Raw genomic sequence first — 20,756 nt, 5'->3', positions numbered from 1 at the left:
AAGAAATCAAAGAGGACACTAATAGATGGGGAAATATACCATGTTCATGGATTGGAAGAATCAATATAGTGAAAATGAGTATACTACCCAAAGCAATTTATAGATTCAATGCAATCCCTATCAAGCTACCAACAGTATTCTTCACAGAGCTAGAACAAATAATTTCACAATTTGTATGGAAGTACAAAAAACCTCGAATAGCCAAAGCGATCTTGAGAAAGAAAAATGGAACTGGAGGAATCAACCTACCTGACTTCAGGCTCTACTACAAAGCCACAGTTATCAAGACAGTATGGTACTGGCACAAAGACAGAAATATAGATCAATGGAACAAAATAGAAAGCCGAGAGATAAATCCACGCTCATATGGACACCTTATCTTTGACAAAGGAGGCAAGAATATACAATGGATTAAAGACAATCTCTTTAACAAGTGGTGCTGGGAAATCTGGTCAACCACTTGTAAAAGAATGAAACTAGAACACTTGCTAACACCATATACAAAAATAAACTCAAAATGGATTAAAGATCTCAACGTAAGACCAGAAACTATAAAACTCCTAGAGGAGAACATAGGCAAAACACTCTCTGACATACATCACAGCAGGATCCTCTATGATCCACCTCCCAGAATATTGGAAATAAAAGCAAAAATAAACAAATGGGACCTAATTAAACTTAAAAGCTTCTGCACATCAAAGGAAACTATTAGCAAGGTGAAAAGACAGCCTTCAGAATGGGAGAAAATAATAGCAAATGAAGCAACCGACAAACAACTAATCTCAAAAATATACAAGCAACTCCTACAGCTCAACTCCAGAAAAATAAATGACCCAATCAAAAAATGGGCCAAAGATCTAAATAGACATTTCTCCAAAGAAGACATACAGATGGCTAACAAACACATGAAAAGATGCTCAACATCACTCATTATCAGAGAAATGCAAATCAAAACCACTATGAGGTACCATTTCACACCAGTCAGAATGGCTGCGATCCAAAAGTCTACAAATAATAAATGCTGGAGAGGGTGTGGAGAAAAGGGAACCCTCTTACACTGTTGGTGGGAATGCAAACTAGTACAGCCACTATGGAGAACAGTGTGGAGATTCCTTAAAAAACTGGAAATAGAACTGCCTTATGATCCAGCAATCCCACTGCTGGGCATACACACTGAGGAAACCAGAAGGGAAAGAGACACGTGTACCCCAATGTTCATCACAGCACTGTTTATAATAGCCAGGACATGGAAGCAACCTAGATGTCCATCCGCAGATGAATGGATAAGAAAGCTGTGGTACATATACACAATGGAGTATTACTCAGCCATTAAAAAGAATACATTTGAATCAGTTCTAATGAGGTGGATAAAACTGGAGCCTATTATACAGAGTGAAGTAAGCCAGAAGGAAAAACACCAATACAGTATACTAACGCATATATATGGAATTTAGAAAGATGGTAACGATAACCCTGTATACGAGACAGCAAAAGAGACACTGATGTATAGAACAGTCTTATGGACTCTGTGGGAGAGGGAGAGGGTGGGAAGATTTGGGAAAATGGCATTGAAACATGTGAAATGTCATGTATGAAATGAGATGCCAGTCCAGGTTCAATGCACGATGCTGGATGCTTGGGACTGGTGCACTGAGACGACCCAGAGGGATGGTATGGGGAGGGAGGAGGGAGGAGGGTTCAGGATGGGGAACACATGTAAAAAAAAATAATAATAAAATTAAAAAAAGAACATTATTGGAACAACTGGGATATGATGGCTGTAGGTTAAATAGCATTATATCAATGTTGAATTTCTTATACTGTGATTATATAAGTAAATATCCTTGATCTTAAGAAATACAAGTCTTGGGGGGCTGCACTGCATGGCATGCAGGGAAGTTCCCCAACCAGGGATCAAGCCTGTGCTCCCTGCACTGGAACTGCAGAGTCTTAACCCCTGGGCTGCCAGGGAAGTCCCCGAAATGCAAGTTTTCTAACAGTAAAAGAGCATGGTATTTACAGCTTAGCCTCATATGGTTCAGAAAAATATGATAAAACCAATTGTGGCAAAATGTTAAGAATTCGTGAATCTGGGTGAAGGGTGTATGGGAATTCTTCACACTGTCCTTATTATTTCCAAAAAATAATTTAAAACTATAGCAATAACAATAAAGAAGGCTGAGCACCAAAGAATTGATGTTTTTGAATTGTGGTGCTGGAGAAGACTCTTGAGAGTCCCTTGGACAGCAAAGAGATCAAACCAGTCAATCCTAAAGGAAATCAACTCTGAATATTCCCTGGAAGGACTGATGTTGAAGGTGAAACTCCAATACTTTGGCTACCTGATGTGACGAGCTGACTCACTGGAAAAGGTCCTGATGCTGGGAAAGATTGAAGGCAGGAGAGGAAGGGGGTGACAAAGGATGAGATGGTCAGATGGTATCACCAACTCAATGGACATGAATTTGAGCAAACTCTGGGAGATAGTGAAGGACAGGTAAGCCTGGTGTGCTTCGTGGGGTCACAAAGAATCAGACACGACTCAGCGACCCAATGACAACAGATAGCAGTAACAAAATTTAAAATGGAACAGGTAGAACCAGTGTGACAAAATGTTGATGGTGACTGAATTTGTGAGATCAGGACATGGGTGTTTCATCTGCCATTCTACTTTTTTGTGTTTGAAAACTTTAGTCTACTTCTCCCCTCCCCAAAAGTTTAAATACATACACCCTTGTATGCATGTATGCTCAGTTGCTTCAGTCATGTCAGACTCTTTGTGACCCTATGGACATAGCCCACAAGGCTCCTCTGTCCATGGGATTCTCCAGGTAAGAATACTGGAGTGGGTTGCCATTTCCTTCATGTATGCATGTAAAAGAAGCACAAATCCTCAAGCCTTCCAGACATTCTCTAAATCCCAGGCACCACTCGGACTTCACCCCAAATCCCCTCAGCACTGTGATAACTGCTGGGTGTAAAACTGTTTACATATTTCTAATCCTCTAGACTATAAACTCACAGGGATGGGAACATATTTTCTTATTATGCTTCCTCTAAACTGATTGTTGTTTGATGCAATACATAGCCTAGAAAGTTTTGATGTAAATGTGATTTCTCTACATTAAATTGTTTATGTATCAGATAAGCAAGATATTTCAAGCTAGTATTTAACAAATTATTTGGAAAAGACAATTCTTTTACAAGGTAATTTCCCCTTTGTTTATCTTTTAGGAAAAAAATATCCAGATTTAAAGACACAATATTGTTTACATATTTGTCTTAATGTAGACAGGTCTTAGGGAAGTACTATGGTTTTGATAAAACCAAAAACCCAGAAGTTTTAATTTGTTAGAGATAAAAGTACTCAAAGTACTCATGGATAGCATTATATGTTGTCCAGGATTTGTTTTAAAATACTCAAGTAATACAAGGATAAGGTAGCTAGTGAAGTGTTGATGGCATTCACTGAACTAATCTTTTTGTGTGTACCTTTGAAAGTTTCCAACTAATAGACATAATATGTTCAAAATTAAACTCGAGTTTCCCTACCCATTACCACTCCACTAATGGCCTTCCCCATTTAACAGGAATTCCATCCTTCCAACTTTTCAGGCCAAAAAGTCATTCTTGACTGCTTTCTTTTGTTACGTTCTCACATCCAATCAGTCCAGAAAACTTATTTTCTCCATGTTCATAATATATTCAAAATCTGGCTACTTTTTACCATTCCATTGGCACCACCCCAGTCCAGGACACCATTATCTCGCATGAGGAGTATTACAAAGCCTCCTAAATACTCCCCCTACTTCCCATCCTCCCCATTCCCCTGTCCATTCACAACACCAGAATGAAGGGCAATCTTCTAGAACATAAGGTAGATCTTAGAACTCCTCTGATCAAACTCTCTAATAGATCCCTGCTCTGTGTAAAGTAGGTCTGCAAGGCCTCCATCTGGTCCCCATTACCTTCCTGTCCTCATCTCCTACGATTCTCCCCCTCCTACACGTCTTTCATCCAACATGGCTTCCTCGCAGCTCCTCCAGCACTCCAGGCATGCTTCCATCTCAGGGCCTTTGAAGACCATTCTCCCTGCATAGTCGTTCCCCTGAGAGAGCTGTATTGCTTCGTTCAAATGTTTTTATTCAAACGTCACCTTCTAAGAAAGGCCTACCCCGGCTATCCAACTCAGCTCTCCTCATCCCCTTCTTCCTGCTTTACTTTTCTCTGGAGCTTTTATCACATTCCTACATACTAAACAATTCATTTATTTTAATAAGCTCTCAATCTCCCTGACCAGAATAGAAAGTCTCTGACAAACAAGCACTGCTTTACCTCCAATGCCAAGAGTAGTATCTGGCATATAGAAAGGACTCAATAAATATATGTTGTAGAAAACAGACTGGTGGTCGCCAAGTGGGGAGGGGCATGAGACAGGGTTGGATTGGGAGTTTGGGTTTAACAGATGCAAACTGTATATACAGAATGGATAAACAAAAAGGTCTCACTATATAGCACAGTCAACTATCTTCAATATCCTGTGATAAACCATAATGGAAAAGAATATGAAAAAGAACTGTTGTTCAGTCGTCTCCAACTCTTTGTGACCCCATGGACTGCAGCATGCCAAACTTCCTGGTCCTTCACTATCTCCTGGAGTTTGCTCAAACTCGTATCCATTGAGTCAGTGATGCCATCCAACCATCTCATACTCAGTTGCCCCCTTCTCCCCCTGCCCTCAATCTTTCCCAGCAAAAGAATATATATATATATATATAACTGAGTCACTTTGCTATACAGCAGTAATTAACACAGCATGGTAATTCAACTATATTTCAATAAAAAAATAAATTTAGGGACTTCCCTGGTGGTCCAGTGGTTAAGAATCCACCTTCCAATGCAAAGAACATGAATTCAGTCCCTGGTTGGGGAACTGGGACCCCACATGCATTGGGGCAACTGAGCTGGCTCACTCCAACTACTGAGCCCACACGCCCCACAACTAGAGAAACCTGCGCATCCCCCAAAAAAGATCCTGTGTGCCACAACCAAGACCCGACACAACCAAATAAATAAATTAAAAATAAATAAATATTAAACATAAATTAAAAAACAAATAAATATGTTGAATTGAAATGAAATAATCTGGATAGGAAGAAATTATGGTGGTCTCTAGAAAATATGTTATTTTTGCCAAAATATAAATATAGACAATGGGCAATGAAAATAAGGTCTAAATAAAAGAACCTGCTGGGAAAATTTCAGGAGCTCCAGAAAGGAAGAAAACCTCTCAGGCAGAAGATGTCCTGGAAGCATGCCCCTGGGGTTTAAAGGCACATTATTGGAGAAAAGACTCTTTGATGTAGAGAAGAAACACATCTCCTCTGGCACCAACAATCATGAAGTTTACTGGTTAAAATCATCCTGAATCTGGGGGAAAGGAGGAGCTTTATACATAAATCTCTTCTAGGTTCTCGTTCTCAAATCAGCAGATTGGCGGCTTATCTGTTTCAGTCTCTTTAGTAGGTGGCTTGTTGAGTAGAAGGAAGTGTTGGCAACAGCAGGGCAACAAAGGTTGGACCCCAGGAAGCTGGGGTCATGTGCTGTGTGTTGGCCTCAGGAGGTGGATGAGTTTCCTGCAGTGTTTGGCAGAGGCAGGCCTGGGACTGCTGTGTGGCAGTAACTGATTCCCCAGAGAGAGCAAGGCTAATTTCTCACTGGCGCCCAGGGACACCAGCACCTGTGGGACAGAGAGAGATGACAAAACACGACATGCAGAGTACTCTCGTTTGGCCAAGCAATTCCCAGTCTAGAAAAGAAAGCAAAAGAATATGAGCTCTCGGGGACTCAGATTATGTGGGAAAAGAAAGATTTTGGAGACAGGAACCACTAGGACCAGACTACTTCCGTTCTCTTTGGTCACAGACCATGAAACCAAGGCACCAAAGGACCCATGAACTTGTCCCCAGGAAGAGATAATAAATGCAGCAGCCAGAAGGTGAGACTCCCTACCGTGGATCTAGACCAGTGTGAATTACCACCAAAAATCCCTTTTATTATTTCCCCACACAGACTACAGAAAATTCTGTAGTGTATATCATCACCATCCTATCAAAACTTCTCTTCTGCAAGAACTGCCCAATGCCACCACATGGAGCTATTATAATTTGGGGGTTTAGCTTTATCATGGGCTTCCCTGGTGGTTCAGACAGTAAAGAATCTGCCTACAATGTGGAAGACCTGGGTTCAATCTCTGGGTTGGGAAAATCCCCTGGAGAAGGGCATGGCAACCCACTCCAGTATTCTTGCCTGGAGAATCTACATGGATAGAGGAGCCTGGAGGGCAACAATCCATGGGGTCTCAAGAGTCGGACACGACTGAGCGACTAAGCACTCACAGCACACAACTTTATCCTAGGTAGATGTGTGCTTTTCAATTGGGCTGTTTATATACTGAAAATTGAGCAAAAAAAACAACAACAACAGAATAAAGCAGTGCTTAAGAGCATGGGCTCTAGGGACATGGGCTCCTGGTTAAGAGTTCAAGCTTCTACTTCAGGAGCCACGAGTTCAATCAGGAAGGGAACTAAGATCTGGTATCCCAAATGGCATGACCAAAAAGAACATGGGCTCTGACTCAGACTCTCGAGTTCAAAAGTCCAATCCCACATGTTAGCTGTGTGACTGGGACAAGTGATTAAATTCTTTGTGCCTCAGTTTCATTGCCTGCCAAGTGAGAAGCATAGCTTAAACCAGATAATGCAGCTAAAATGCTAAGCATGGTACTTTTCATATGGTAAGCGCTAGAAAAGGTAGCATCTTCATGGCCCTCAGAAAAAAATGACTCTCTGCCTCAGCACCTCTAGTCTTCCCTCCCCCTCTCCTGCACAGCCTCCAGAAGAAAGTAACACTGCTCCTTGACAACCCAGGCATTTCCAAGCCCAGTGGAGCCCTCTTCAGGCCCCTTCCCATCTCCAGGTGGGAGATATTAGGTGAAAAACTCATGTCCAAGTCATGCCCCCTGAGTTTCCTGCTCCCAGAGAAGGAGGCAGCTTGGGTTTCCAGATGTCCCAATTCCTTAGACTATCTCAGAAAAAATGTTGAAAACAGCCCTGTCATGATGATTCACACGTCCCCTGGGATGTACCTGATGGATGCAGGGCTCCTGTCGGAGGCTGCGGAGAGCAACGAGGGCGGCTTCCTTCACATTTGGCTGGGGGTCTCCACACGCCATCTCCAGGAGCCGCTGGGGCACTTGGCACTGTAGCAGCTCCTCCCCCAGACCCTCAGGCCCCAGGTTGCCCAGAGCTGATACGGCATTGCGCCGGATACCAGCCTGAGGATCTTCAAGCAACTGGGTCATACCAGGTACTGCGGCTGCCAGGGCAGGTCCCAGGGGACCAGCTTGGTAGGCTGCGTTGCCTACAGCGAAGCTGGCTCCACGGCGCACAGCAGGGTCCTTGTCTCCGAGCCCCAGCAGCAGAAGGTTGAGCAGTCCTGCCTGGCTCTGCAGGGCCCCACGCAGGGCCATGCTGTGTTGGAGCAAGTGTCCCAGGAGCCCGTAAGTACGGGCTCGCACAGAAGTCTCTGGGTGGCTCAGGAGGCTGCGCAGGGGCCGATAGGATTCATCGGAGCCAGCCAGGAGTTCATGGATAAAAGACAAATGGCTAGGAGACAGTAACCGGGCAGTGTGGGCCAGGAGGGAGAGAAGGTCAGATGTCAGCAGAGGCTGGTCACCCAGGAGGGCAGTGGACAGGAATGAGACAGTGGTTCTAGGGGAGGCAACCACTGTGTTCACAAACTGGTTGAGAAAAGCGGGATCCGAGAGAGCCAGGCGTGTGAGGAGACTGATGGGCAGCTCGACTTGTGTCAGTGGGAGATGGTGGCAGCAGACCTGAAGAAGGGGGAGGGGTGCGGGCAAAACAGTTCAGGGAGAGGGAGAATGCACTGCTGAGAAATAACAAGGAGCCCAAAACCTGGGAAAGAAGCCAAGTTCTGCAGAGAACACCACAGGGGCCTGGAAGACCTGACCACAGCACCGCACGCGAGACACACACAACCTGGCGCCTGGGAGAACGTGTCCTTCCCAAGGCCAGGCCGCGGTCTGCAAGGCCTTGGTCTCTCTGCCTTCAGAGACTCACTCACTGTTTAGTGCCAACAATCGCCAGAGAAGCGATTCCTGGCTTAGGAGCAGCGTCTTCAGGGCCCAGACCAGGATGAGAGAATCAAGAGAATCCAGACAAGGGACTGATGGAGAGAGGAGTCACCAGCCCAAGCTCCCACCACAGGCCTCTGTTCAGGCTTGCATGCTTCCTCCACTCCAGTCTCAGATGCTATATGCCTCCAGGGACCTGGGAGAGCCCTACAGCTGTCAAGAAGTGAATGTGACACAAGGTTGACCACCTTCCTGCCTGGGTGGCTTCCCTGGTACCTGCAGTAGGTGGGCGGTGACTTCTGAGTCTGTGAGGTCAGCCAAGACACCTTCAAGGAGGTCAGCATCCACATCCAGGGCAAAAGGGAAGCAGAGGAGCTGGCAGACAGAGAGCACCACGACGGGGAGAAACTCAGACCCTTGTGGCCTAAGGAGGGCAGCGTGGAAGGATGGACTCGGTCTGGCTCACCCAGCCTTCCATATTCTTCCCCCAACCCTCCTTCCCTAACCTCAGTAATCACATTTCTTGCCTCACAGCTCAAGCTGTCAGCTCTTTCTCTCCTGCCTGCCCCCCGTCCATCCCATCCATAATAGAATTGAAATTTTCAACTCACGCCTGGCCCAGGTGATGCAGGAAGCTGGGCGAAAGCAGATGCTTCAGGGTGGACATGAGGATACTTCCACGCTGAGACAGGTGACTCAGGCATAACTGGGGCTCCTGGGTAAAGGTGGCCATGGCCAAGCTCAACAGGGCTGCCATGCCTGGAAACACCAACAGTAGAGACCCAGTGGAGCAGGCAAGAGGCCTAGATGCATCCCCATGGTTCTCAGGGGCACCACCTGTTCCCTGATCCCGTCCCCATCCTACAGCAGCTCCCACACAGACTCTGCCATCCCCTCCCAAGACAGCAGCACTAGTAGCCCTCTCCATGGGCCAACCCAGTTCCAGGCTGTTTCCTCTTGAAGACGGATCAGTACACTGGCCCGACAAAAGGAGCCACGCTGTCGGAAGTGAGATACCTTGGGGTGAGATCAGCGTCCAGTCTGGCTCTGGGCTTTGTGGGCTGGACAGCGACACCTCCTCTTCCTGTGTAGATGCCTCCTCGGGGAGCCTCAGAGCCATGAAGAAGCGGTGCCACAGGACGGTCCACATTTCTGAGCTGGCCATGTCCCTTATCGGATTACCCTTCCCCTGCTAAAGCCAAAATTGAGAAGGGGAGAAGGGGGAGGTCCAAGTCAGGAGTCAAAAATGCCTTTTTTTCACTCTTCTTCCTGATCTATGAGGAAGGGGAGTCCCAGAAACAATTCTTCCTGTTTTTCCACCTAAGATTTCCCTGTTGTCTCAGTTTCCTCTCTTATCACATCTTAACCTCCCTGACCTCTCAACCCATGTGTACGCTTACTGGAAACCAGGCAATTACAGCTTTCTTTCCACTGAATCCTAAGGGATGCAGCTGAATGGTTCCCCTTAAAGGGTCTGTACTGGTGCACATGGGCCCAATCTAAGGCCATCACTGGTACTCTGAGAGGGGAGGTGACTGTGTGGTTTCTTCCTTCCTCTTGGCCAGCGGCCCCCCAAAGCGCCCAGTTTCTCTCTCCTTAGTTCCCACGCATCCTGGGATGCAGCTGTACCTGGGTAAGGAGCTGCAGCAGAAGGATGAGGAGGCCATCATAGAATCCACAGCCACCAGGTGGAGTCAGCCGGACCTGGTAGAGAGAGTCAGGAAGACAGCAGATCCCTGAGAGGGGCGAGCTGACCGCACAGACCTGCACAGCCCACTCCAAGTCAGGCAGAAGGAGCTCTTCTTCGGCCCAGAGTAGTGGGGAGAGTTCTTCTGGACTTAGGAGTCTTGGATGGATGGATGGATGCACAGCGTGCTCAATTGTGTCCGACTCTTTGTGACCCCATAGACTGCAGTCTGCCAGACTCCTCTGTCCATAGAATTTTCCAGGCAAGAATACTGGAGTGGGTTGCCATTTCCTCCTCCAGGGGATCTTCCTGACCCAGGGATCAAACCCACATCTCCTGCAGCTCCTGCAATGGCAGGCAGATTCTTTATCACTGTGTGTCTTGGTTCCTGCCTATTCATTCAACAACTATCTCTGTCCTAAAGACACGCAGTTTGGTAGGGTAACCAGCCACACAAACAACTACAGTTTAGGAAGACACTTACTGAATAAGAGGCTGTGAGGTAGGGGCTGTGGAGAGGGAGGAGGGATAGCTGAGATGCTAACTTTGCCCTTAGAGGTAGGAAACGGATGGGATTCAAAGGCAGACAAGGAAGGAAGAAGGCACAGCTTATATAAAAGACAGGTCATGAAAGGCCACAGTGAATTTTTGAAATGTGAACTCTTGGGTAGAGGAGGATTAGAGAGCCCAGGGGTAACGGATGAGCTCTGTGTGGCCTGCTAGCAAATGTGGACATTAACCCAGAAACTCCGTGGGAAGCTACTGAGGACCTACACAAGCTCCATCCATATAGGTAAGACTAGTGCCTGGTACTCAGCACATATTTATGTGTGAAATAATGACTGGTTGAGCAATAGGCAGGTTTTCCTTTAAGAAAGCTCACTTTGGCATCAGGGAAGAACACTAGAGAGTAGAGATCCTTCAGGAGGCAAGGGCCAGAGCCTGAGAGAGAGAGCAAGAGGGAGGGAAGGAAGGAGAAAGACGATGCCTCTTCCTCCCCCTTCAGAGGTCCTGTGTGTTAACAATAAATCTAAAGCCCTGACAGTTGGGGCTCAGAGGGACCTATATTATCCGAGGGCAGAAGGACAGGACAGGAAAGACTCCTGGATTCCCTCCAGGCTTACTGGAACTTCAGACTTTTCTCCCTGAACACAGACCTTATCTGACTCAGAGAAAGCACATCTCTGCATTCAGCGCTGGGAGGACTCACCTCTGCAGGGGCAGACAGGGCATGTGTGGCTGCAGCGATCCACTCCCCAGGCTGCAGGTCAAAAGTCACCCCTTGCTGACCAAGCTGCCCCAACAGACAGGCCGCCGCACTCTGTGGAGAGTCAGATGAGGAGGAGGAATGTCCCAATCTGAATGGTACTCAGGACAGGTGGAGAGGGTGTCTGTCTCCAGAAGAATGCCTCACAAACAGCTGCACATTAGGAAACAACTCTCCCGCTCCCAGAAGGTGGGATGATAGGGTGAAAAGGCGAGGAAGATGAACGCTGAGAACTCACCACAAGAGAGACGACGTGCGAATGCGTAAAGATGGTAGCAATCTCACTGCCTAGCTTCTCCATTCTGGAATAAGGAGATACATCAGGGATGCAGCCGTGTGAAAGGAGGCTGCTGAGTGACCTGCCCTCTCCCTTGGATGGCGCTTTCCACCAAAGCTGCATGTCCACCTCCAGGGCACAGAGTTCATGGGAATCTAGGTCTCTTCTTTGCAGAGAAACCTTCACTCTGTCCTAGTCCCTCCCAAGGACAGGCTGTATGGTGTCACTCCCCATAATCCATGTCAGGGTGACCCTACTTTATGACTCACCCACAAGGCAGATCTTGGAGGCGCAGGACAAGAAGGGAGAGGAGGTAGAGAGTCACTTCAGTAGACTCTTCCCTATCTACTACCTTTACCTATAAAGGAAACCCAAGGCATCAGAGTGTCCTCTGATTGAGATGGTGGGACCCCCTAAGAGATGCCCACTTGTGCCACTGGCCTACCTTGCCCTGGGCCAAGTTCAACAGTGACTCCAAGGCCAGGGGTTCTTGCCCAAGAAGATGGCATAAGCGCTCACTAACATGGCAGCAGGAGTAGAGAACCTAAGGGGTGTGGGAAGCAGTTGGTCAGGGAGGCAGGTCCTAGACTGGAAGGCTCAGCTGAAAGCAGGCTAGCCTCTTGACAGATCTAGGGGTGTCAGAGAAATTCAGGCCATGTCCACCTCTTGCTGAGAGACTGAGATGCAGACATGTCTCAGTTCTAGTGAGGACTGGCTGACAGCTGGGCTATCTCAGCTGAACTGATTTAAAAGCAGAAAGGGGTCCTCCTCTATGGGAGGGCAACAGGGGGGGATGTCTCTCATCTCTCTCTGTTTCTCTCAGTGTCTCGTTCTCTCTCTTTCTCATTCCTGGAAATGAAAAAGAAATCTGAGGGGCCAAGAGTTCTGGGCAGGCAGTACCTTGAGAAGGGGTAGGCACAAGATGGGATGCTGCAGGGCAGAGATGAGGGATGACCTCAGGTGGTTGCTGTCTTTGGTGAGCTGATCAGCCAGATGCTGAGCGATCTGTGGAGACATACCTGAAGACTCAATCCCATTCCCTTTATTCCAATCCTATTCCTCTCGTACCTCCAACTAATCAGGACTCTCAACCCCTTGCTTGCCACTCTTCCCCAGATTCACCAGGAACCTCAGACCTCATTCTATCCCCAGTCTTCATGCTCATTGGAAAAGCAAAAGACAAGGCCTAGGTAAGTCCCACTGCAGGCAGGTACAGAGGAAAGTGTTGCTGGCCAAAAGGAGTGGGAAATCTGAACCCTGAACCCTTGAGCAAGCATCACTGGTGGCTTCGGATCAGCCACCCCACCACATGGGCAGTTTGTCATGGAGCTCTTCAATCAGCTGGCCAAGGGCCCTGGGATTCTGGCTACATCATGTTCAACAAGTAGCCCAAACCTAGTCGTTAGCACCTGCTTCTGGAAGTACTGAGTAAAGGCAGACAGAGAAGCTTGTTTTTCTGCTTTTCTGAGACACTGGGGCCAACCTCCCCAACTCTGGCAACAGCGACAACAAGAACAAATAACTGTAGTTCAGGACTTCCCAGGTGATCCAGTAGTCGAAAATCTGCCTGCCAGTGCAAGGGACACGGGTTTGATCCCTGGCTCAGGAAGATCCCACATGCAGCCGGGCAACTAATCCCATGCACCACAATCACTGAACCTCCGCTCTAGAGCCTCTACTCTGCAACGAGAGAGGCTACCATAATGAGAAGCCCACTCGCTGCAACTAGAGAGTAGCCCCTACTCTCTGAAACTAGAGAAAGCTTGAATGCAGCAACCAAGACCCAGCGCAGCCATAAATAAATAAATAAAATTTAAAATAAAAATTGAAAAAAAATTTGTAGCTTAGACCTGCTCCTTGGCTTCCCAGCAGCCTGGCAGCCCCACGGGAGCCGTGCACATGGCCGCCAGCACTGAAGAAATGGCTCCAGGCAGATCCTCACTCTGCTCCCGAAGCGGCTGGCTCACCTGGGGGGCTCCTGTGCAAAAGGCAAAGAATGCAGAAAGGCATGGGTTGTTTCAAATTCTCCCTTCTTTCTCTCAGTTCATAGTTACTTGCTGCTGCTGCTAAGTCGCTTCAGTCGTGTCTGACTCTGTGCAAGCCCATAGATGGCAGCCCACCAGGCTCCCCCATCCCTGGGATTGTCCAGGCAAGAACACTGGAGTGGGTTGCCATTTCCTTCTACAATGCATGAAAATGAAAGTGAAGTCGCTCAGTCGTGTCCGACTCTGCGATCCCATGGACTGCAGCCTACCAGGCTCCTCTGTCCCTGGGATTTTCCAGGCAAGAGTACTAGAGTGGGGTGCCATCGCCTTCTCCATCATAGTTACTTAACACTCGCTAAATGCCAGACATTATTCTAGGCAACCGGCAGGAAAAAGAGCAGTGCTGGTCCTGCTGACAAGTCAGTCAAGAGAACCTCCCCTCCCCATTCCCGTTACCTGGGGGGCTATGGAAAGGGAGCTGTGGAGCTGTCAAGCCATAAAGGAGCCCGTCCAACACAGCCCGATGTGTAGTCAGCAGGCTGGAGTAGAAGGCTTTGGAGACGGTCCAGCTATTCCCGTCCATGGCTTCACACAGAACAGTAAAGCACTAGGGGAGACAGGCAGGGTTCACATTAGCACATCAGAAACCAGACTGGAATCAGGGTAAGGAGCAAGCATTCCCGGAGAACCTGAGAAAGGAGGAGGAAAACCCAGGGGGACCAGTTGTTGAATTCTAAGTATTCCTCACAGAGAAAGTGCAGAGTAAATTGCCTTCATGTTTGGGAACAGGATTTTTAGGTGTCAATCCTATTTTGATCAGCTGCTTCCTAAATGATATTTCTCGAAGTAATATCGTGGACCCCGAATATAAGAATTCCTGGGGATTCGTGAGTCCTTCCCAACCCAGTCTTCAGAATTTATTCCAAACTCCCCATGCTACTCACTGCACAGTGACATATGAAAAGTGCTGACCAATAATGTGAGTCACTACTGGCCAAAATTTAGGTTAGACATTAACAGCTTCCTGACCAGAAAGGATGAGTGATGTTAAGACAGGCTCCCAGACTAGAAGAGATTGAATGGACTGCTAGCTGGAGGTAGGACTGCAGCCCACATCTGTGCTCCCAGTTGCCAGTCTGAAACTAAACAGACAATTGTTTCCTTCCTTGCACACGTTCCTCTCTTAACTGTCTCTTCTGAGACCAGTCAGAACTCAGCTATTTTCTCTTTCAATCCTCCCTTCCTGTCCCTCACATGCAGAGTTGACCCATCTAGGTTGCTAGTCTGTAGGACAAACAAGGTTGGGAATACTAGCTGATCTGTAAGTCTATTCAAGAAGAAATTACTTCTATTTGTGGTTCCCTAAAATAGGTTACACTGCATACTGCTTCTGCACCTTAATATACATTACTGTTTCTGCCTGGAATGTCCTCCCTGCTTCCTTGTCTCATCCACCTGGCAAACTTCTGGGTGTCCTTCAAATCCTAGCAGAGATGATTTCCTTCTTCAAGATTTCTTCTATGATCCTACATACTTCCCCGATGATCCACTGGTTAGGACTCCACACTTCCCCTATAGGGGGGTCCCGACTTGATCCCTGGCTAGGGAACTAAGATCCTGCATACTGTATGGTGCAGCCAAAAACAAAAAAAAAAAGACTTTTCCTATGACGCTCCAGGTAGTGTGAGTCTTCCTCAGTGGTGCTTCTGTGTTTTATATGAAGTTCTAGTGTTTTTAATTTACTTTATTACTTTTATACATTTTATTTTAATATTTATTTGGCTGTACCATCTTGATTGCAGCATGTGGGATCTAGTTTCCTGGAGTCTTAGCCACTGGACCACAAGGGAAGTCCTTCTACTGTACTTTTCACACTGTTGTCCTTTATCACATTTATCCTACTAGACTAGCCCTGACCCTTGAAGATACAGACTTTCTCTAACTCAGATGGTATACAGCACATAGTTGGCAGGCAACAGACATTTGTTGTATTACTTGATCTAACTCTATACAGTCATGAGAAACAGAATGGGAGGAATATGGGGAAAAACAGAGATAGAAATCTGGAAGGGAGAGCAGATTACCATAAGGATGTCCCTCCGCAAAGCCTGCTCGGAGTCATCTGGTTGGGCCAGCAGTTTCCCCAACAGGTCCAGAAAGAGGCTGGCGGCCTCCTGAAATACCTGTAGGCTGGGAAAAAATGAGTCCTGGTTTCTTCTCATCTCTCTACTAAATGCCCACATGTGGTGAATGGGTCAGTTCACGGCGGGTAGGAAAATCTCTGCAAAGGAACACATCAGAACGCTCTCCCTCTCTCTCCTCACACATACACACAGGGTCTCACATACACACCTCCAGGCCTCTTCTCTGCCATTTTCTCTAGTTTATTCCCACCCTGAGCCTTCCATTCAGTGTATGGTGACTACCGCTGACCCTTAGAACTTGAAATTCTGTGGGCAAATTTGGAGGTGACTCAAGGTCCTTAAAAGGACTTGCTGAAAAAAAAAGAACTTGCTGTACTCTGAGAGGTCACTCAGCTGACCCTTAAACCTGTCACAAATCATGGCTTCTCCTTACTTAGGCTCTTCATAATGGGGAGGGGAAGAAATGGGGGTAGAAACTGAAGTCAAACTGGCCAGCAGCGCAAGACTGCCTCTCATCCCACCTGTCACCTGTCTGGCTCCTCTCCAGATTGAAGGTGCAGGCAAAGTAGGCCTGAATCACAGCCACCAGGTCCTGTACGAAGGCCCCATACCAACATTGCTGCCAGGGAAGAGGACAGAGAGTTAGCGAAACTCAGGGGACAGAAACAAAGACCAAGGGAAAAATGGGTCAGAGATCCAATTAGGCTGACCAAACAGAAAGGGACAGAGTGAAGAGAACCTTTAGACAGAGAGAGGAGATCTCAAGGTCACAAGTGGTGGCCAACAGGCTATGAACAGCCCAAAATGTGTCCTGTTTGGTCTGGACAGCATTTTGGAGTATAGCAGGTTATATTTTTCAAAATAGCACAAATTCTCTTCTAAATGCCTTAAAAACACTCAAGACTAACACTCATCAGCAGAGTGCACTTCCAGCCACCTGAGCCTTAGCCCAGTAAACACTTCTGCATTCCAGCCTCTCGGTTCAGCTGTGACAGGACACAGCATGGGCACACGGATGTTGAGTCTCAACCTGAGCTCTCCCGCTGGTCGTCTCCATGACCATTTACAGGGTAGTGCCCGTGGGTGAGTTAATCTATGAATATTGAGAAATTACACAGAAAAATCTGGATTTCTAGCTTCTCTCAGAAAACTGGAAGATGTGGCACCATAAGCCCATTTTCCCACCGAGCAACAGTGAGCTGGATGAGCCTGGGTACGGGACCTCAGTTCTTCATATTCCTGCTATTCATATAGTCACACATGGTCTACTCCCCTGATAACGTTATCTGCCTGGCCTTGGAAGGCGTGAGAATTTGCAACTCATAATCTACTAAGCAGATAGGAAGAAGAGAAAGAAAAGGCAGAGGGGCCGATAGAGATGGCAGTTTGAAGAAAAGAAATCCAAAGAGAAGAAATGCCGGTCAGTCCTGAGAGGCAGCACTTACCTGCTGGATACTGTTGCTCTCCTGGCTGTGTTTGAGGAGACTAAGCAGCAGCCCGGGGAGCCCAGCCTCACGGCAGAAGGAATACAAGGGAACAGAGTCACTGCAGCTGGACAGGAGACTGCTCAGTACCCGGAGTGCAGGAAGGATGCGGGGAGCACCCTCCAGGGCGCCTTTTAGGATCTGGGTGACACGAGGGAAAGAGACAGTAATCCATGTTGTGAGAGATAAAAGAGAGTCACAGATACCAAGTGTCCCCAAGAAGCTGACAAAGAAGACCCAGTGTTCTTACTCCTTTTTTGGAAATCTAAAACCCAGAGAAGGAGAACAGAGAAACAGGGAAAGTGCACCAGGAAAGGGAACTATAGGTGGCCAGGGTCCCTGACTTAGAGGTGACTAAGGGGGAGCGGGATCTCCCCCTCAGTCAGTGACAGACCTAGTGACCATTCCTATCTGCTCCCTTCCTTCTCCAGTCCTTCACCTTAGAATAAAATGAAATGAAACCACACACACATTTCTGAAAATTAAAAACAATGGGCACAAAACAGTGCTGTTCAACTCCAGATAGACAAAACAGTATTATTCAGCTCTGCCTCTGGGGTTAACAAATTGCGACCTGCAGGCCAGATCCAGCCTACTACTTATTTTCATACAGCTTATAAGCTAAGGACAGTACTATATTTAAATGGTTATTTTTTAAAAGGTTATTTTTCAAAAGAAGACCAACATTTACATCAAGTACTTTACAATATGCCACTCACCGTTCTAAATCTGCTCATTTATTTACTCAAATCTTTACAATAACCTCAGTTACTGTGGAGTAAATACAATTACCAACTTTATAGAGAAGCAGACCGAAGCTTCCAGACAGGTTAAGTAAACAGTCAATAATCACATACAGGGGGCTTCCCTGGTGGCTCAGTGGTAAAGAATCCTCCTGCCAATGCAGGAGACGTGGGTTTGATCCCTGGTCCTGGAAGATCCCACATCCCAGGAGGAGCAACTATGTCCACGCGCCACAACGACTGAGCCCTTGCTCTAGAGCCCAGGAGCCGCAAGTACTGAAGCCCATGCACCCTAGAGCCTGTGCTCCACAACAAGAGAAGCCACCTCGATGAGAAGCCCTTGTCCACTCACCACAACTAGAGAAAGCCTGGCAGCCAGAGACCCGGCACAGCCGTAAATAAATAAACACACACAGTAGTTCAGCTGGAATTCCAACTCAGAAAGTCTTACCCTGGAGGCAGAGTTGTTAACCTCCTTTCCCACTGAAAAATTATCTGACACAAGGAGGCCATGTAGGGGCCAAATGAGAGGTGCAGGGTGCCAAGACAATGCAATGGTAAAAGGAGAGTCTTTTCAGCCAGTGGTGCTGGGATGATTATATATCCACATGCAAAAAGATGAATTTAGATCCCTACCTCAAAATACACATAAAAATCAACTCAAAGTGAGTCAGAGACCTAAACGCCAGAGCTAAAATTCTGGAAAGATTTTTTTTAATATAGGAGAAAATCTTTAAGACTTTGGGTTTAAAAAAAGAATTCTTAATATAATATCAGAAGCAAAATCCACAAAGGGAAAAAATGGTAACTGGACTTCAAAATCCAAAACCTTTGTGCTTTAAAAGACATTCTTCTAAGAATAAAAGGACAGATTAAGGCTGGGAGAAAAAATTTGCAAATCGCATATCTGATAAAGGTCTTATATCCAGAATATATAAAGAACTCTTACAACTCAATAAGAAGACAACTTTAAAATAAGCAAAGCAAATGATTAGATATTTCACCAAAGAAGATCTACAAATGGCTGGTAAGCACACGAAAAGATGCTCACATTAGTCATTAGCAAAATGCAAATTAAAATAGCAATGAAATACTATTTTACACTCACTAGGATGACTATATTCAAAAAGACAGATAATAATACATGTTGGCTGACTTTATTTTTGGGGGTTCCAAAATCACTGCAGATGGTGATTGCAGCCATGAAATCAAAAGACACTTACTCCTTGGAAGGAAAGTTATGACCAACCTAGACAGCATATTAAAAAGCAGAGACATTACTTTGCCAACAAAGGTCTGTCTAGTCAAGGCTATGGTTTTTCCAGTAGTCATATATAGATGTGAGAATTGGACTATAAAGAAAGCTGAGCACCGAAGAATTGATGCTTTTGAACTGTGGTGTTGGAAAAGACTCTTGAGTCCCTTGGACTGCAAGGAGATCAAACCAGTCCATCCTAAAGGAAATCAGTCCTGGGTATTCATTGGAAGGACTGATGTTGAAGCTGAAACTCTAATATTTTGGCCACCTGATGTGAAGAGCTGACTCATTTGAAAAGATAGAAGTTGGGAGGGATGGGATATTGGGAAAGATTGAAGGCAGGAGAAGAAGGGGACGACAGAGGATGAGATGGTTAGATGGCATCACCAACTCAATGGACATGAGTCTGGGTAAACTCCGGGATTTGGTGATGGACAGGGAGGCCTGGTGTGCTGTGGTTCATGAGGTCACAAAGAGTTGGACACGACTGAGCTACTGAACTAAACTGAACTGAACTGAATACGTGTTGGCAAAGATGTAGAAAAATGAGGACCCTTATACATTGCTGGGAAGGCAAAATGGTATAGCCACTTTGGAAAACAGATTAGCAGTTTCTTAAACATAAATTTACTATCTGACTCAGCAATTCCACTCCTATGCATAGGGCCAAGAGAAATGAAAAAAATCATTTCATTTCAAAACTAAATGTTCAGTTGTTCAATAGTGTCCAACTCTTTGCAATCCCATAGACTGCAGCACACCAGACTTCCCTGTCCATCACCAGCTCCCAGATCTTACTCAAACTCATGACCATTGAGTCGATTATGTTATCCAACCATCTCATCCTCTGTTGTCCCCTTTTCCTCCTGCCTTCTATCTTTCCCAGCATCAGGGTCTTTTCCAATGAGTCAGGTCTTCGCATCAGGTGGCCAAAGTACAGTAGCTTCAGCTTCAGCATCAGTCCTTCCAATAAATATTCAGGACGGATTTCCTTTAGGATGGACTGGTTGGATCTCCTTGCTGTCCAAGGGACTCTCAAGAGTATTCTCTGAGACCACAGTTCAAAAACACCAGTTCTTTGGCACTCAGCTTTCCTTATGGTCCAACTCTCACATCCATACATGATGACTGGAAAAATCATATCTTTGACTAGACGGACCTTTGTTGGCAAAGTAATGTCTCTGCTTTTTAATATGCTATCTAGGTTGGTCACAGCTTTTTTCCAAGGAGCAAGAGTCTTTTAATTTCATGGCTGTAGTCACCATCTACAGTGATTTTGGAGCCCAAGAAAATTAAGTCTGTCACTGTTTCCATTGTTTCCCCTTCCACATGCCATGAAGTGATGGGATCAGATGCCATGATCTTAGTTTTCTGAATGTTGAGTTTTAAGCCAACTTTTTCACTCTCCTCTTTCACTTTCATCAAGAGGCTCTTCAATTCCTCTTTGCTATCTGCTATAAGGGTGGTGTCATATACATATCTGAGGTTATTGATATTTCTTCCAGCAATCTTGGTTCTAGCTTGTGCTTCATCCAGCCTGCCATTTCACATGATGTTCTCTGCACAGAAGTTAAATAAACAGAGTGACAACATACAGCCTTGACATACTCCTTTCTCAATTTGGAACCAGTCTGTTGTTCCATGTCCAGTTCTAACTGTTGCTTCCTGACCTGCATACAAATTTCTCAAGAGGCAGGTCAGGTGGTCTGGTATTTCTATCTCTTGAAGAATTTTCCACAGTTTGTTGTGATCCATA

General features: G+C 46.2%; 1 protein-coding gene across 4 annotated transcripts in view; it reads right to left on the bottom strand.

Moving 5' to 3' along the window:
* Positions 1 to 5,383: 5,383 nt before the first annotated feature.
* STK36 (serine/threonine kinase 36) overlaps positions 5,384 to 20,756 on the bottom strand; it is a 26,777-nt gene continuing 11,404 nt past the window's right edge. For 3 of the 4 annotated variants that reach the window (XM_027513498.1, XM_027513483.1, XM_027513493.1), the window contains exons 12-27: positions 16,961 to 17,140; positions 16,037 to 16,134; positions 15,456 to 15,561; positions 13,828 to 13,978; positions 13,237 to 13,364; positions 12,287 to 12,391; positions 11,832 to 11,930; positions 11,656 to 11,744; positions 11,348 to 11,411; positions 11,053 to 11,163; positions 9,785 to 9,859; positions 9,173 to 9,347; positions 8,767 to 8,914; positions 8,432 to 8,579; positions 7,148 to 7,894; positions 5,384 to 5,740 (exon numbers count right to left, since the gene is read on the bottom strand). In XM_027513498.1, coding sequence (XP_027369299.1) covers positions 5,597 to 5,740; positions 7,148 to 7,894; positions 8,432 to 8,579; positions 8,767 to 8,914; positions 9,173 to 9,347; positions 9,785 to 9,859; positions 11,053 to 11,163; positions 11,348 to 11,411; positions 11,656 to 11,744; positions 11,832 to 11,930; positions 12,287 to 12,391; positions 13,237 to 13,364; positions 13,828 to 13,978; positions 15,456 to 15,561; positions 16,037 to 16,134; positions 16,961 to 17,140 — 2,568 coding nt within the window. In that variant the 3' untranslated portion in view covers positions 5,384 to 5,596. Of the gene's footprint in view, positions 5,741 to 7,147; positions 8,580 to 8,766; positions 8,915 to 9,172; positions 9,348 to 9,784; positions 9,860 to 11,052; positions 11,164 to 11,347; positions 11,412 to 11,655; positions 11,745 to 11,831; positions 11,931 to 12,286; positions 12,392 to 13,236; positions 13,365 to 13,827; positions 13,979 to 15,455; positions 15,562 to 16,036; positions 16,135 to 16,960; positions 17,141 to 20,756 lie in introns of all 4 variants that reach the window. The other variant, XR_003506149.1, reaches the window with a different exon arrangement.

This window comes from Bos indicus x Bos taurus, chromosome 2, assembly GCF_003369695.1.
Source record: "Bos indicus x Bos taurus breed Angus x Brahman F1 hybrid chromosome 2, Bos_hybrid_MaternalHap_v2.0, whole genome shotgun sequence".
NCBI lineage: Eukaryota > Metazoa > Chordata > Mammalia > Artiodactyla > Bovidae > Bos > Bos indicus x Bos taurus.
Note: the sequence above shows the minus strand (reverse complement) of the source record. Positions and strands in the feature narration are given on the sequence as shown.